The sequence below is a fragment of the Coenobita brevimanus genome, chromosome 23 (genome assembly GCF_032717465.1).
Source record: "Coenobita brevimanus isolate Jiangsu-jjx chromosome 23, ASM3271746v2, whole genome shotgun sequence".
Classification (NCBI taxonomy): Eukaryota; Metazoa; Arthropoda; class Malacostraca; order Decapoda; family Coenobitidae; genus Coenobita; species Coenobita brevimanus.
The window spans coordinates 56,604,052-56,620,022 of NC_136976.1; the positions used below are offsets into that span (position 1 = coordinate 56,604,052).

Consider the following 15,971-nt stretch of genomic DNA (forward strand, 5'->3'; position numbering starts at 1 on the left):
GAGTTTGTGGTTGGGGAAAAAAAAAATGAAGTTGCGTGAGGTATTAGTGGTAGCGTGGTTGCGGTGGATGGAGCAAATAGTGAATGGTGTGGTGGGTGGTGGGATGGAAAACAAGGAAGGAGAGAGAGAGAGAGAATGGTGGTTGTGGTGGGTAGCGGGATGGAGCAAGTAGAGTGTGAGTTGAGTAATGGTTGTGATAGGTGGTGGAATGGAGCAAGGAGGGAGAGTGAGTGGAGTAGTGGTAATGATGGATGGTGGGATGGAACAAGCAGAGAAATTGAGTGGGGTCGCGGTTTTGGTGGGATGATTTAGGTGGAGAGAATGTTGCGTGGTGGAATAAAATGAGCAGGGACAAGGGTAGTGTCGTGGTTATAGAGAGAGAGGGGGGGAGGGGGAGGATTAGAGACAAAGGCGTCAGGATGGGCGACAAATGGCAGCTTGTCACTCATTTGCCTGACAACCCCTGCACACCTCATTATACACTCCTCGCTGCTCTTTCTCACATATTACTCCCCTTGTCGTTATTAACTTTTTCAGTGCGAGGACGATTTCAGTGTACAGTATATTCTCTTCCTACAATCTCGTAAACGGTTTTATTGAGTCTCTTTCTGTATTTATCGTTATCAACCTCATTCCCACTTTCACTGCCATTTTGCGCCCATATTACTCCTCATAATCTTTAGTTGTATACACCACACCAGTTTAGTATTCATTCTGTCCATGCTATCTCCAGACGATTTTGTTCGGCGTAGTACCGTTTTTTATCGTTATTATTCCTTCACAGCGAGGACGATTTTAGTGTTGATTCTATTCATGCCGTCTCCTGGTTTTCAGCCTATTACTTTATCGTTGTTTACTTTCAGTGCGAGGACGAGTTTATTTTGTGTGCCATTCCTGACGATTTTATCTAATATACTGTAGCAGTAGCCGTGTGTGTGTGTGTGTGTGTGTGTGTTTTGGGCAGCCGAAACTACACATTCAAATCGCACCAAAATTAGCAAAAAAATCGCAAAAAAATCGCTGATGTGAAAAAACTTGGTCCCATCACGATTGAAAAACTTTTACTCTATTTAATGAGCGATCAAATTTTGGCCAAAAAACGCAGCTCCCGGCGCCCGGTCAGTTGCCGTGGCCGAGTGTTTAATCTCTCGGACTTGCGTGCGGACAACTTGGGTTCCATTCCCGATGCTGCAAATAACACGATCGGTTGGTTAGCTGCAGAAAATCCAGGTGACAAGGTTAGACTAGAACAGCACATAAACGGACCATCATGGGCCCTTCGATGTCGCCTCGACGGCCGATAGTGACAACGTTAGACTACAACAGCACATAAACGTGACTCGGATTACCTGAAATGATCGCAACATGCGCGCGAAGCACGAGAAAACGAGCGCGCAGCGCGAAAGCCCTCCGCAGGAGCAAGTGCTTGTGGGCCCAAAGTAACCCTATATCACCATAGGCTTTCACTGAATAGGATCGAGTGGTGGAAACCAGAATGAAAGAAGACATCATCACACTGTAGGATTGATGCATACTAGAAGTAATTAACATTTTTGCATACGCCATTTAGATATTTAGAAAAGTGTAGCACAAATTATTATTACGAGCATAATTTTCACGTGCCATAAACGTTAGAAACATGCAGTATTTTTGACACGCAAAGGATTTAAGGTAACAGTCTAATAAGTTGTACCACGGCAGTGAAAGAGTTAGACATTGCTGTTGCGTAGGATTTCTCTTAGGATACTAATAAGATCGTCTGGAGTCAGCCACAATAGATATTAGAGTTATGCCATCGTGTTGTAGTTAAAGAGAATGGTGGAAACCCTTTAACTGAGTAGGGTTTCTCTCGGGTAACTAACATCGTATGGAGTTAGCCACAGTGAAACGGTTAGCATTATTTTACTGTTCTAGGAAGACTTGCGTTTGTCACAATTTATATGGCCGGAATACAAAACTGTTTCAGTACGAGAGGACTTTGCCAGGCTAAGTGCAATGGTCTTAAGGTAGGAAGAATATGTAAAAACACACAAAAATCATCGTGCTGGAACTGTTCAGTGGAGATTGTTTCTATTCCCGTGACTACGCGAAGAAACCATATGCATAAAGTCGTCTGATGGTAGCAAGAAGATAATAGCGACATCATTGTTATTGATGGTATTAAAGATAGCATAACAAAACCCTTTCGTTGTTGTTGGTGCACTTGGTAGTTAGTTCAGGCTAACAGTAGAAAAAAAATTTGTTCAGCTGATGTCTTCGCAATCGGAGGCTTAAAAATAGTGTTGAGAATCACTCTCTGCGTTGTTGGTACACATGAATTTTACTTCAGATAATACCAGACGATTTTACTCATGAAGGAATCCGAGCAGTCAGAGGGTTAAGGTGGCAGGTGTGGATGCCCATTGTAGGTGTCCCACTCATCCGACCAGAAGGACTTTCATCGCGGATGTTTTCTCTCAAAATATTATGCCTGATGTAATATTGAGTGAATCTTGTGCGAGGAAGCACAGAATGTTGGACGTAGTTGTCATGTCTGCTTTTATGCCTGTCGGTTGCTACCTCAGGATCATGAGAGAGAGAGAGAGAAATTAGAGCTTTTGGTTTGACGTCAATGACTGTATTGTTTCCCGACATGACAGCGTTTGGTAAGCGGAAATGGCATGTGGAAGAAGCGCACAAAATGGTGGGATCTGTATGTGATTGAAGGAAAATGGCAAATGGGGAAGTGAATTTGCCTCAGATAACTTGAAAGGGAGTAAGTGCATGAGTTTGGTAGAGAGAGAGAGAGAGAGAGAGTACTGCTGTAGAGGATAGGAGACAAAGCATGAGTAACAGTCGACGTGGAGGAGTGTGAATTGGGACACGAGTGGCTGGAGGAGTGTTGTAGGTGTTGTATGCTGTCGGTGTGAGAAAGTTACGAGTTGGGTAAACAGAATAGAGGAATGTAAAGGTGAAAGTAAATTGATGTTTAGGCATGAAGGTTGAATAAAGATTGTATTGAAAATTGTTAAGTTCGTTGACTTAAAGGTGATGAATGAGGGTATTAGTGCGTGAGCAATTACCACAGAAGATAGTGAGCAACTAATTGAACGAAAATGAGATTTTGATTTTGGTTGAAAGACTGAATAAGAGTTTGATGGATAGAATGAGTGAGGTGGGATGGAAGATTATGAATAAAAATATGAATGAAAAGTAATGATTAAGATGGTTTTTAAAGATTGACAGTGTGGTAGTAAACGCCACAGGCATCTGTTAAGGTTGGGAATTAAAGTGAGTGCATGAAAGACGGTGTGTGGTGTGAGTGCTGATGATGATGATAATGAGGGATTGAATGAACCTGATTAAATGCTGTGACAGATTATGACTAATGATATAAGTGAGTTGAGAGAGGGCGAATAAGGATGTTAGTGCTTTGAAAGATGGTGAGTAGCCAGTGTGTGAATGAGTACAAACGAGCGAGTCGGCTTGACTGGTAAATGAGTGTGAGTTCCAATGAATGATTAGACAGGAAAGAGAACAAATAAGAATGTGAGATCAGATGAGTGAGTTAGGTTGAATGATGGTAATTGATGTGCGAGTTCAAACAAGGAAGTCGGCTGGAAAAATGGTAAATAAGAGTTTGAGTTCAAAAGAGCGAGTTGGCTTGAAAGATGATAAATAAGAGTGTGAGTTTAAATGAGCGAGTTGGCTTGAAAAATGATTGTAATGTTAGGTGAAAAAGGCTCGACTCCTCGGTCCTAGAACAACTAACATGTAGCGGGGTCCTCTTTCGAGACCGGAGCTTAGTGCAATAAAGAGAGGCAGGACACAAAAACTTCAGGCAATAACCTTTACACGTATATTACCACAGTCAGGCACAGGACAAAAGTCAGCAGATATTACGACACAATATGTAGCAAAGAAATAAAACCTTATCTAGGATATGAGTATCTCGCAGGATACTGGCTTAATTGATACTAATGCCAACACAATTAAGTTTAGTGTATTAAGTGTACAGTGAACATAGGCGAGCGTGCGGCGCGGGGAGTGAGTCTCAGAGGGGGGGGAGGGGGGGGACGAGGAGAGTGACTTGCGACGGATCAGAACTGAGTTATGGTAATACTGGGGATGGGTAAGTACCGGTATTAATAATTTGAATCAAATATTTTCCAATAGCAAAGGGGCTTTGGCAATTGATTCTGTTTCTTGTTTACAGTCACACTAAATACTGGGAAGGGGAAGTGACATAGAGAATTTACGGGTAACGTGAGTGGGGGAATATTACTAACACTTTCTCGTATTATTTCCTTAGAGCTTACGGTAGTAGGGGTGTCTGGTTACAGAGGAATTTCCAGGAGGCAGTCTTACTAGTTTTATACAAAGGGCGTCACTCGTGAGTCTAGTTCTTGGTTTATACACTCGTCCTTTACTCCTTCACTGTGATCTTACTTGCCCCGATATTCACTATATTAAGTCACTGAATGTTATTACACTAGGTTCGGCAAAGTCACACTTAACCTAAATCACTTTCACTACTTCTGGGGCATCACCACACTTATCCTGAGTCACTCATCGTGGTGGGGGGGGGGGACACGCCGGCGTCAATTCTGCCGGGGTAGGGGCACCGCCAAGGGGAGGCGTGCCGATAGGGCACAGGACAACTCGTAGGGGCGTCCTCTCGCGTCCCGGGCTACAGGTGGCGAAGGGGCCCGCGGCCTCCGGGCTGGGGTCAGGGGTGTGGCCCTCAGGACTGGGGCCAAACAGCTCCAGAAACCTCTGGTGTAAGTCTTGGCCGGCCGGAGGGGGGAGCCTTACGTCGTCATGGGGGCGTAGGGAGATCACGCCCGGGCGTCCTGGAGAGGCTGAGGACTGCGGTCCCCAGAGTCTAGGGGCGCCGACAGGGAAGGACTGCGGCGCTGGCTCACACTGGGGTCCGTCAGGTGAATCTGCTCCAGAGCTAGGCATAGGGAGCGGAGGCCAGGGGAGGCTGTGAGGCCTGACTGGGCTGCTATGGTACAGGAGGTCTGGGCTCTTGTCTCCTGCTGGGGCGATGACTCACTCCATGCCTTCTTTCGTCGGTGGGGCCCGGCAATTGGCCGTGGCTGCCCAGGGGCAGGACTATCAAGTGTCAGGGCCCAGCAATTGGCCGTGGCCCTAGTGGGGGAGTCAGCGCACCTCTCTACACCTTCGGAGCGGCAGTAGGCCGTCTGACGAAGGCGGGAGCGGAAGTAAGCCGTCTCCTGCTTCAGGAGGGAGGAGTGGCTATTGGCCGTTTCAGGGGCAGCACCTTCGGAGCGGCAGTGGGCCGTCTGGCGAAGGCGGGAGCGCAGTAAGCCGTCTCAAGGGCAACGTCTTCGGAGCGGCAATTGGCCGACTGACGAAGGCGGGAGCGGCAGTAGGCCGTCTCCTTCTGCCGGAGGGAGGAGCGGCAGTAGGCCGTCTCGAGGGCACCACCTTCGGAGCGGCAATTGGCCGTCTGATGAAGGCGGGAGCGGCAGTAGGCCGTGTCCTTCGTCCGGAGAGGGGAGCGGCAGTAGGCCGTCTCTAGGGCAGCACGTTCAGAGCGGCAGTAAGCCGTCTGGCAAAGGCGGGAGCGGCAGTAGGCCGTCTCTGTAGGGGCACCTTCGGAGCGGCAATTGGCCGTCTGACGAGGGCGGGAGCAGCAGTAGGCCGTCTCCTGAGGGGCGCTGTCTGGAGTTCTGAGAGCAACTCCACTCCTAGCTGATTCAGCAATCCCACTCCCTGAAGGTAGTGTCTTTCTCCTACGATGGCGACGGCGCGACGGCTGAGTGACATAGGGGCGTACAGCCTGGGCTGACATATGTCGTTGTTGCTGTGTATCCCTCCGACTGGTGGCGACTACTCCGTGGGGTCCGGGTGGGGGTGTCGGTACGTTCCCGGGCACACTGGGCTGTATACCACTCGCCTCGTTGTCGAGGTCACTATGGTATTCCTCCCCTGTTTCCATCTCGGGGGCACTAAGTTGTAAGTCACGCATTTTAATGATAAATAAGAGTGTGAGTTTAAATGAGCGAGTTGGCTTGAAAGATGATAAATAAGAATGTGATTTCAAACGTGGGAGTTGAATGGAAAGATGATAAACAAGAGCATGAGTTCAATTGAGCCAGTTGTATTGAAAAGTGGTAAATAAGAGTGTGAGTTCAAATGTGCGAGTTGGCTTGAAAGATGGTAAATAAGAAAGAGTGTAAGTGAGTACAGAAGGGTGAGTTGGCTTGAGTGTATCTGTATGTGAGTGCCATGAAAGATGTGCTTAAGCAGTACACTGAATATGAACTATACTCAGTCCCCCCCCCCCCTCCCCCGAGACGAAGATGCACTTGATAGATTGGTGATGATTGGCTGATTGCAACATGTCCGAATAACATTGTTGTATTTGGGTTTCAGTTCACATCACCGGTAATTATTTGAAATACAGCGATGTTATTTGGACACTGCATTCAGCCAGTCAGCACCAATCTGTCAAGTGCATTTTCGCCTCGATAAAAAAAACTGAGTATAGTGATTAATTTGAGATAGTGAAGAATGTATGTGACAAGTAAGGCTGAGAATATATATATATAAATGCAGATGGCGAGTGAGTTGATTGATAGGTAATGAGAAAGGGCATGAGGGAGCATAAAACTAGGTGAGTTACCTTTAGAAACAGTGAAGAGTAGGGGTTAGTACAAATAAGTGAATTACCTTGAAAGAGTGTGGGTGAGTATGAAGAGGGGATAACCTTGAATCACTGTGAGGAGGAGGGTGGGTGATTATGAATTAGTGAATTGCCTTTAAAGATTATGAGTAGAGGTATGAGAGAGAATTGACCTTATGGTACTTTTTTAATGAATGTCACACAACAGTGTGAATTAGGGTGTGTCTAAGCTGAAAATTAATTGTGTGTGTGTGTGTGTGTGTGTAGGAGAGAGAGAGAGAGAGAGAGAGAGTTTTTAGTACGTGAATTAAAAGTGGAAATGCATGTAAATATATTTTAACGTTTGTGACTACGGCAATGGAGTGTCTAATGTATCATTAGGTCTTGTGAATGGATGAGGATGCTCACGAATGTGGAGGATGTAAGTGAACAGACAACTAGAGGCTGATAGAGCAAAGTGAAAAGGGCATCATTATCTAAGACAGAGAGTGTGGGAGGGGCATACGAGGAGGACAGATCGAAAGTGATATTTCGTAAACTATGCCTTGAGGTAGTGAATTGTTGGAAGTTCCCCAAACCTAGAGAAAATTAGCCAAAAGACCTTTTATTTCAGTTATCAGTCTGTCAGGATTGTGTTAGTACTAGGTAGAAATAGAGACAAACATTTCCATATTACCCTTTGTGAATTGTAGGAAACCAGTGCAATGTTACTCCAGTTGAATATATTTAGTGGCAGATAACCAGCTTAACTTACACCCTTTGGTAGCATTAGGTACCACAGGCAAGTTTTGGATTTTCTCTTGGTTGGGTACGTTCAACATCCCAGCGTCCTCCCACCTCACCCTCCTGCCAAGCTTCGAGATTTTGAAGAGAGAGAGAAAGGGGAGGGCGAGGTGATTGGGTGGAAGAGGATGGAAAAAAGAGATAATATAACAAAGCCAGATGGAGAGAGAGAGAGAGAGAGAAATGGAGATGGACAGACTGATGGATGGATGAGACAGACAGACAAAAGGAGAATTTGAGTGATTTTGTGAAGGGGTGGAGGAAGGTGAAATAACGATCATTTCATATTGTAACCAGATGCTACCCACCCCGTTTATAGTGGGAAATAGTGGCTGGATGACGGTGATGATTATGAAGATAACACATATTTGTAGCACAGGTTTAATGAGTACTACTTCTTTGGCAGGTATGTGGAGGAACATGTACAAAGGACAGGAGTGGCCATCGAGACACAGGGCTTCAGTTTCGTCACCAGTGGCAGGAAGAGGGAGAGTCTCACGGTGAGGCTCCTTCACCTTCCCCTCACCACTCTTTTTTTATCGTCTTGTCTTTGCTCTGCCCCTCCTCCTCCATTCCTCTCCCTCTTCTTCTCATCTTTCTCTCATGTTGATCTTTTACATTCTGTTTCGCCTTTCTCACATGTTCTTCTATGTCTCTCTCGTTCTTTCGTTTATTCTCTCTCTCTCTCTCTCTCTCTCTCTCTCTCTCTCTCTCTCTCTCTCTATGTATGTATGTATGTGCTATAAATACTGTACAAAACTGTTCCTGATTTTCATTAATGTATGAGGCAATTTGTTTGTTTCCTGCCAAAGTAAATTCTCTCTCTCTCTCTCTCTCTCATTTTCTCTCTCTCTCTCTCTCTCTTTCTGTCTCTCTCTCTCGTTTTCTCTCTCTCTCTCTCTCTCTCTCTCCTTTTCTCTCTCTCTCTCTCTCTCTCTCTCTCCCCTTTTCTTTCTCTCTCTCTCTCTCTCTCCCCTTTTCTCTCTCTCTCTCTCTCTCTCCTTTTCTCTCTCTCTCTCTCTCTCTCTCTCTCTCCTTTTCTCTCTCTCTCTCTCTCTCTCTCTCTCTCTCCTTTTCTCTCTCTCTCTCTCTCTCCTTTTCTCTCTCTCTCTCTCCCTTTTCTCTCTCTCTCTCTCTCTCTCTCTCTCCTTTTCTCTCTCTCTCTCTCTCCCTCCTTTTCTCTGTCTGTCTGTCTGTCTGTCTCTCTCTCTCTCTCTCTCTCTCTCTCTTATATGTATGTGTTGTAAATACTGTACAAAGCTCTCCCTGATTTTCATTGATTTATGAAATAATTTGTGTGTTTTCTATTAAGGGAAATGCGACTCTTCACCTGTACCCTCACTTCAAGGCTCTGCAAGATATTGAGGGTAAGATTATATTACGCCATATTTATTTGTAGTTTATACTGACCTGCTTTTGAAATAATGATTAATATTGCTTCTTGAATGCATAGAAACTATTATTAATCACATTATTGGAAAACAGTAATGCTTGAGAAGTGAAACAGAAATAATGATTGTGTTTGTGTACAGTATTTATAGGATTTCAGACCTGCTTTTATTAGTGAGTAATTGAGTACTATTTATGCTTATATTATCACATATTACTTTATGAGAAGTAGTAAATAATGAAAAATTAAAAAAAGAAATACTGTAATCACTATGAATTATGTCAGTGGCTGTTTTTTTGCTGTGTGTGTAAATAAAGGAAACAGAACATTGTGTTGGGTTCAGAAATACGTATCTGTCATGTGCTTTGTAAGTGGAAAGCAGTATAGTTTTGTTTCAGTTCAGTAGGGGCTGTATCAGTGAAGTTTTTTGCTAAATGTGTGAATACAAGTATTAGACCATCCTGGTGGGTTACAAAATACATATGTGTTGTGTGGTGTATTTTTGTGGTGTGGTGTGAGTGACTATCAAGTGTGTTTCCTGTGTTACTGCGCTGGGTGCACGTGTGCGGATATGCCAGCTGCTCACTATCTCATTTTTTCTCCTGCTGATAGTTTGAAGATTCTTTATAGTCAGTCTGAAAAATGTTATGTTTGATATATATTTGTACAGTATGTTTAATAATGGAGCCATTGCTTTCTATAGTTTACATTATTCATTAACCTATTTACATTGTTTGAGTACTTAGGTGTTACAGTATTGCATCATTTAATTCAGTGCACTGGAAAATATGTTTTTATAGTGTTGATGTTATATTTATTGGGGAATTATTTGTACTGCGATTATGGAGGTCTCACTGCAAATTACTGGCTTATATGACATGATTATTTCACTGTACAATCAGGTAACACTGCTTTAGTATGTAAATTGTGCAGTATAATTAATGACACATTTTTTCTTCTCCTGTAGTGCACTTCCAGTATTTCAGGAATTTTGTGCTCCATTGTTTATGGAATATCAGTCCAAATGACTGATGTTGCTCAACAGCTGCACAGTGCATAATCTGAGTATGTGCTGCACTGATTTTGTCATTGATGAGTAGTAAGACTGGAAATTTTTTCAGTAATTAAATTTCAGCAGTTTCTCTATTTCAGACTTGGTTAACTGAAAGTCTTGGTTAAGATGATAGTACAGTATTAGATAAGACTGGTATGCTGTGTTCTGGTGGGGGAAATGGTTGAGTAAGGTGATAATGCTGATTGTAGATACTACCAGTATACTGTATATGTGAGACATGCTCTATCACCCTCATTTTTCAGCCTTGTACTCCATGATCCACCAACCATTCCTCCTTCAGTATCAGTTCTAATGTGTGCCAAGAGTTAGGCAATAGCTTCACAGCACTCCAATTTAAATATCGTAGAGTACTGGCTTCTGTGAGACAGAGTGGTTGCTTCATCCACAGATATCAGCTATTGCCCTTTTTACACCAGACATAAATCTTAAACATATTTGCAGATCACCATATTTAACTAATCGTGTCTCTGAGAGAGACATCCAGAATTCTAGTAGTACGTCGGCATTTACATAATACCTCTACCCAACAAGCACATCACCACAAATGTCAGTTGTAAAATTCGTACCATGAAAACACTGAAAGACACTGCCTATCATCAGCAGAAGGAATAAGGGAAAACAATGTACTTGAAATTCATGAGAAAACAACAGAGTATCTGAGCCTAAGCTGGGCCTTCACCATTGGAAAGCTTTGAAACACAGGACAAAAGCCATGAGAACAGTAACAGGGTATACAGAGACCACAAGTACATATAATTTTTACTAAAAAGAAAAGTACAGTACATTACTGTACTCATAGTCAAGGACCACCTGAACATGGAGGAACACAAGTCATTGCATCAGCACAGGATCCAACCCACCTTTACAGATATATACTGCGCCATCCCCACCACAAAGAAACAAAACACAAAAAAATTCTCTACAGTGCAGTGCACAGAATGCCTCAGAAACATTACTCCACCTCCAATCAGCTCTAATCTACTCAGACATTTACATGCAAATAAATAACCATCGAGAACCTTCAGCCAGGCAACATCCTCCATCAACCTCCATTAGGTACTAACCCCACAGAAACTACCCTTCCCAGAGAAACAACTTCATGTAGCCAGATTAGTGCGGCCATCATGTTTTTCTACTTCAGTGTAACATGTTTCATTTCGTTTATAAAGGCTCCAAAATGCTTGCATGTGTTGGCCTTGGTCACTTGATGACATCTCTCCATGCTGCTCAGTCTCTGGCAGCCTCCCTATTTAGTCCCGAATCCCTGAGGCCACACTCTGTTACCTCATCCCAGGTCTTTTTTGGTCTGCCTCACCCAACCTTACCCCCAGCATTAACACTTATTACTTTCTGCACCCAGTTGTCGTCATCCATCCTCTCCACATGCCCAAACTATCTCAGTCTACCTCTCCTCATCACAACACCAATACACTCCAGTCCCATCCTTCCTCTTAACTTCCTTCATAAACCTACACAATAATGTAATTTAAATAATCCACTCTGCCTGTAGTTTAATGCAGCACCTCACACCAGAACACAGTAACTTATGCATCACACATAATATAGACAAACTTTGAACACAACCTTAACAAAAAATCTCTAGGATCACCTGGCTGAAGTGGCTGGATTCCTGTAGTCCTTCAGGTTCATATGCAGACAAAGCTAGGGTCAGAATAACGGCTTTTGAGTTTGAGTATTACTATATGCATTCCTTCCAGGAATCTGAATTACCTTCTACTAACTTCACTGAAGCTGCAAAATACTTTGTTGCGATAACTGTTTATTGGACTAACTAAAGGTGAAAGTATGGTAGTATAATTCACACAGAAATATTAAGAGACCATGGTTGGCATTTCATAATTTTGAAAGCAAACTTATTGACATCATCTATGTTAGTGGGCCAAATGTAGCTAGCATTTTTTATGTTGGTGGAAGTACATAGAAGGACTGGCTGTAGTTCTGATTACTGGTATATATTGACTTCACTGACAAGTAATTAAGGTAACCTATAAACCATGACCAGTAGACGGGTACAAAATGTATACTGCGTTTTGAGGCAAGATACATTTGCTAATACAGTACATTGTGAATGAGGTGAAGATCTTACAGTCTATTATCATGTTGTCGTTTTATAGTAAGAAAATATCTTGTTCATATATGTCAAAGCCATGTAATAACACAGCAGGTAGTCCACCCACCTGTCTGCACCACAGACTTAGAGTGCCACACCCTCATTCTTGCACATTGTTGCAAGATAAATATTGATTATCTGTTTATTCTTTGTTTTCTGTGTGATTAATATTTTTACAGAAGTGATTTTATGTTGTGTTTGTTTTTCCACTCTGAAATGCTAAAGAATTGTTATCTTGATCAGTTATTCAAAATAATTAGCGATCCAGGAAATACATCCACAGTTTCCAAATATGGGCATTGAGTAAAGCGCATTCTGTGATTGGTTGGTGCCAGAACTCCTGTGTAATGTATTCCACATTTTTCTCTGATAGCATTACATGTGTTTTCTTGTATGGAGTCAAGCCTTTTACAAATAATATGCCCATAAAATGTCTTTATTTCCATGAAGCAGTGTTTCAAGACTGTGAATAATATAGGTAACATTGTACTGATGCATGTTAACAAGGAAAGTGGCTCATGCCCATTGGCTGAGGCACCAAGAAACCCATGAGAGTGTGGTTAGATATTTCCATATGTATTGTTTATCACACAGCTTCTGTCTTTGTCATCTCAGATAATATTCAGTGCATTAAAGAAAGTGTCCTTTACCATCTTCGAAGAATACATGTTGGAGTACTTGATAATAACTGTAGAAAAATATAGATGTAAATTATGAAATATGACACAAAGCGTGTGGTGTAAGAGATAAGATGGCGTCAGTCGTGCGTCCCTGGTGTGTAAGCTGAGTATATCCTCCCTCTACATGTCCTCACTCCACCAGACCTTTACTAGCTTCCATCATGTCCACACCCTTTCCCTGCAGTCTTCTGTCTTGGTTCACAAGTACAGGAATTTTCCATTTCTGTATAGTGATGTCTGCCTTCAACATAGCTGCATCATCAGCACAGTCATGGCACTGTACAGTTTTGTGGCAGAGTAGTTTGGTGGAGAAGAGCAGTTCCAGAATCCAGAAGGTACTTTATTTTAGCTTATATGGTGTTAACACAGTGTGTGGTCAATAATTTCAACATGGTCCTTAAGTTCAGTAGTTTTTATCAGGTATATACTATTATTATTGTTATTATTATTATTATTTATTATTTTTTTTAATGTACTTTGTTCGAATTTGGATGCCCTGGATATCCAGTAGCAATGTGTATTAGGGATGTCTCTTCTTTGGGCTCCTAGCGAGATTTAACAGCGAGCTGCCCAATGAAGGGCTGTCCCCAGCACACACTTTCATCAGGGTAATTGGAAGCACTGCAACAAATATGTCAGCAAATCATACGACCGAAAAAGGTATCTTGCTCGTCGGTGCACAATTATTGTAATTTCTACAACATTAGTGTAGTAGTCAAGTAAAACAGGTTGGATTATTCTTCTCTTTTAAGGTTAGGAAGGACCAAATAGGGGGATCATTACAAAACAGTATTTCAGGTGAGTTCCTTTATTGCCTAACAGTAATTGTATATTTTTCTTACCCGTATCTTTCAGGAGTTGTTGATTACCTGAACACAGAGATTAGCACATCAAAACAGAAAAAGTTCAGTCTCGTAACATTTATTGACACTCCTGGCCTGGTAGATGGTGACATGAAGTATCCCTTTGATGTCAACCAAGCAGTTCTCTGGCTTGGTAAGTTTTTATTTGTAACAATTCGATAACAGGGAAGACTGTACGAAGAAAATACTTCTAAATTAGTATTTTGTATTGCAGTATTGATTTGATGGGCCAGCTATAGTTAACTGTCTTAGTTTTTCATCCTCAAAACAGATCTGCTTTGAAACACTTTTCTTCCATCTGTCTTTCCCCCTGCCTGTGGCATCCAGTCTCTTTGCCATTTCCCCATTCATATAGGTGTGAAGGGCTTTTAATTTTTGCTTAGTTTTCTTTTACTTGTGAAAGGGACAGCTTATATAGTTTTTCAGCATTTTTTCCTTCTGTTATCTAAAATGAACTTTAAAAAAATAATGATAGTGTGCATTAATGATATTTGGCAAAAGTGAAGTGTTAGAAATTACCAGAGTGGAAAAAAAAAAAAAAATCAAAATGTCAGTTTGTTCTTTGCTGGGACATTGCAGTACAGGACAGTATTTTAATATAGTGTAGTAGGCCAGTCATGAACATGTAAATGTACAGTACTTTACTGTCATAGCCTAACACTGGGCCTTGCACCTTTATGGAGGGCTTTTGGGATTAGCTCTTTATTTTATTTATTTTTCTACATTTTTAAGTTTATTTTAGGTGGTAGATGGTGGTGACCATCATCTACTCACTTGATGTTGTGCTACCTTCTTCTTCCTTCACCATTATCATTCGTCTTCTGTGTCTGCCCTCCTCTCATTGTGTTTCTCCTGTCACTTCTTATAACTTTTCTTTCCTTTTCAGGTGGCTTTACATTGAGTGACAAGTCTGATGGTTTCTTGTAAGCCAGGAAACCATTTACAGTGCTGGGTCATAATCATATAGCCAACCCATATGTGTTTTGTACTTATCAGCAAGTGGACTGGCAGAGGGTTGGTGCCCCTCCCTATAAAATAACTAACTCCGAGACAAACAGCCACTCTTTATGGGATTATGGTGTCTGGCTATGCATGTAGATAGATTATTTGGCAGTAGATAGATGATTTTTTTTTTTTTTATGTACCATTACGTAATTTTTACTTTTATTATAGTAAGCCCTCAGTATATTGAACTAACTTGGGGAAACATTAATGATACTGTATTAATAGTTTGATATAAACATTGTTTGTTAGGAGGGACTGTTACAGCCCCAGGCTCAATTTATACTAAATCATGTTTTGTGGATACCTGACAGTTGTACGTGTTCACACTTTTATTTCAGTTTTGTGTGGGATATAGTGTGTGTTGATGCTGTCTGGATAAGTATTAAATATCGTCACTCAGTACTAAACGAGGAATAGAATTCAGCAAAAATTCATTTTTATGTCTTTTGTTCAGTCTGGCATTAATGTCACTTCAGTAAAGTTTTGTTAAATGTTTGTTAGTCGCACAGAGGTTGACATAACTGAAGTTCAGGTTAGCAAGGTTTGATGTATTGAGAGTTTATATTATTTAATTATTTTCATCATCATCATCAATGTCCAGACAGCACAAACTTGCCCAATCCAAATAGGCCACACCTCCATTCACTTATCATTCAAACCCCTGGAATCCTGGCTCCACTGGATATGCCAAAAACATTCACCACATTCTGCAGCTTCACCCAGTGTATCCGATTGAGTCAATCCGGATGCTGCCATGTTCACAAGGGGTGCCAAAATCCCTGATCACGCACTTCTCCTCACAAAATCCATCCAGCCAGCTCAATCTCTTGTCGGTTCCCTAGCTTCATCGACTTCCAAACCTCTCTTCCTCACACACTCATCCACCATATCTCTCCACCTTCTCCTTGGCCTACCTTGCCTCCTCCCTTCTTCAGATTTGCTCAGGTATACCTTTTTTACCACTCTATTGTTATCCATTCTTTCCACATGACCATACCATCTCAGGACACTTTCTTCAATTCTGGTGTCCACTGACTTCCTCACTCCACACCTTTCACGAATCACATTATTTCGTATCCTGTCCACCCTCTGTACTCCACATACATGCCTAAGCAGTCCCATCTCCACTGCTCGTACTCTTGACTTTTCATTTTCATGCCACACCATAGTCTCACACCCATATGTTAGAGTTGGCACTAACACTCCCTCATGTAAGCCTCATGCATCTGCAACACTCAAGCCTCTATTTCTTATCAAGGCCTTCATTGGACCAGCCACTTTTCTTCCTTGTGTCACTCTGCTTTCCACTTCTTTTGCACATTTTCCTCTCTTTTCTGTCACTGTACCCAAGTGTTTGAACTCTCTCACCAATTCTAGTCTCTTTCCATTCACTGTGACATCACATTGGGA

At 42.2% G+C, this 15,971-nt stretch overlaps 1 protein-coding gene across 1 annotated transcript in view; it reads left to right on the forward strand.

Moving 5' to 3' along the window:
• LOC145392987 (uncharacterized) overlaps positions 1-15,971 on the forward strand; it is a 200,874-nt gene that overhangs the window by 91,178 nt on the left and 93,725 nt on the right. Inside the window, exons 4-6 of the mRNA XM_080267291.1 lie at positions 7,824-7,917; positions 8,730-8,784; positions 13,549-13,689. Coding sequence (XP_080123417.1) covers positions 7,824-7,917; positions 8,730-8,784; positions 13,549-13,689 — 290 coding nt within the window. The remainder of the gene's footprint in view (positions 1-7,823; positions 7,918-8,729; positions 8,785-13,548; positions 13,690-15,971) is intronic.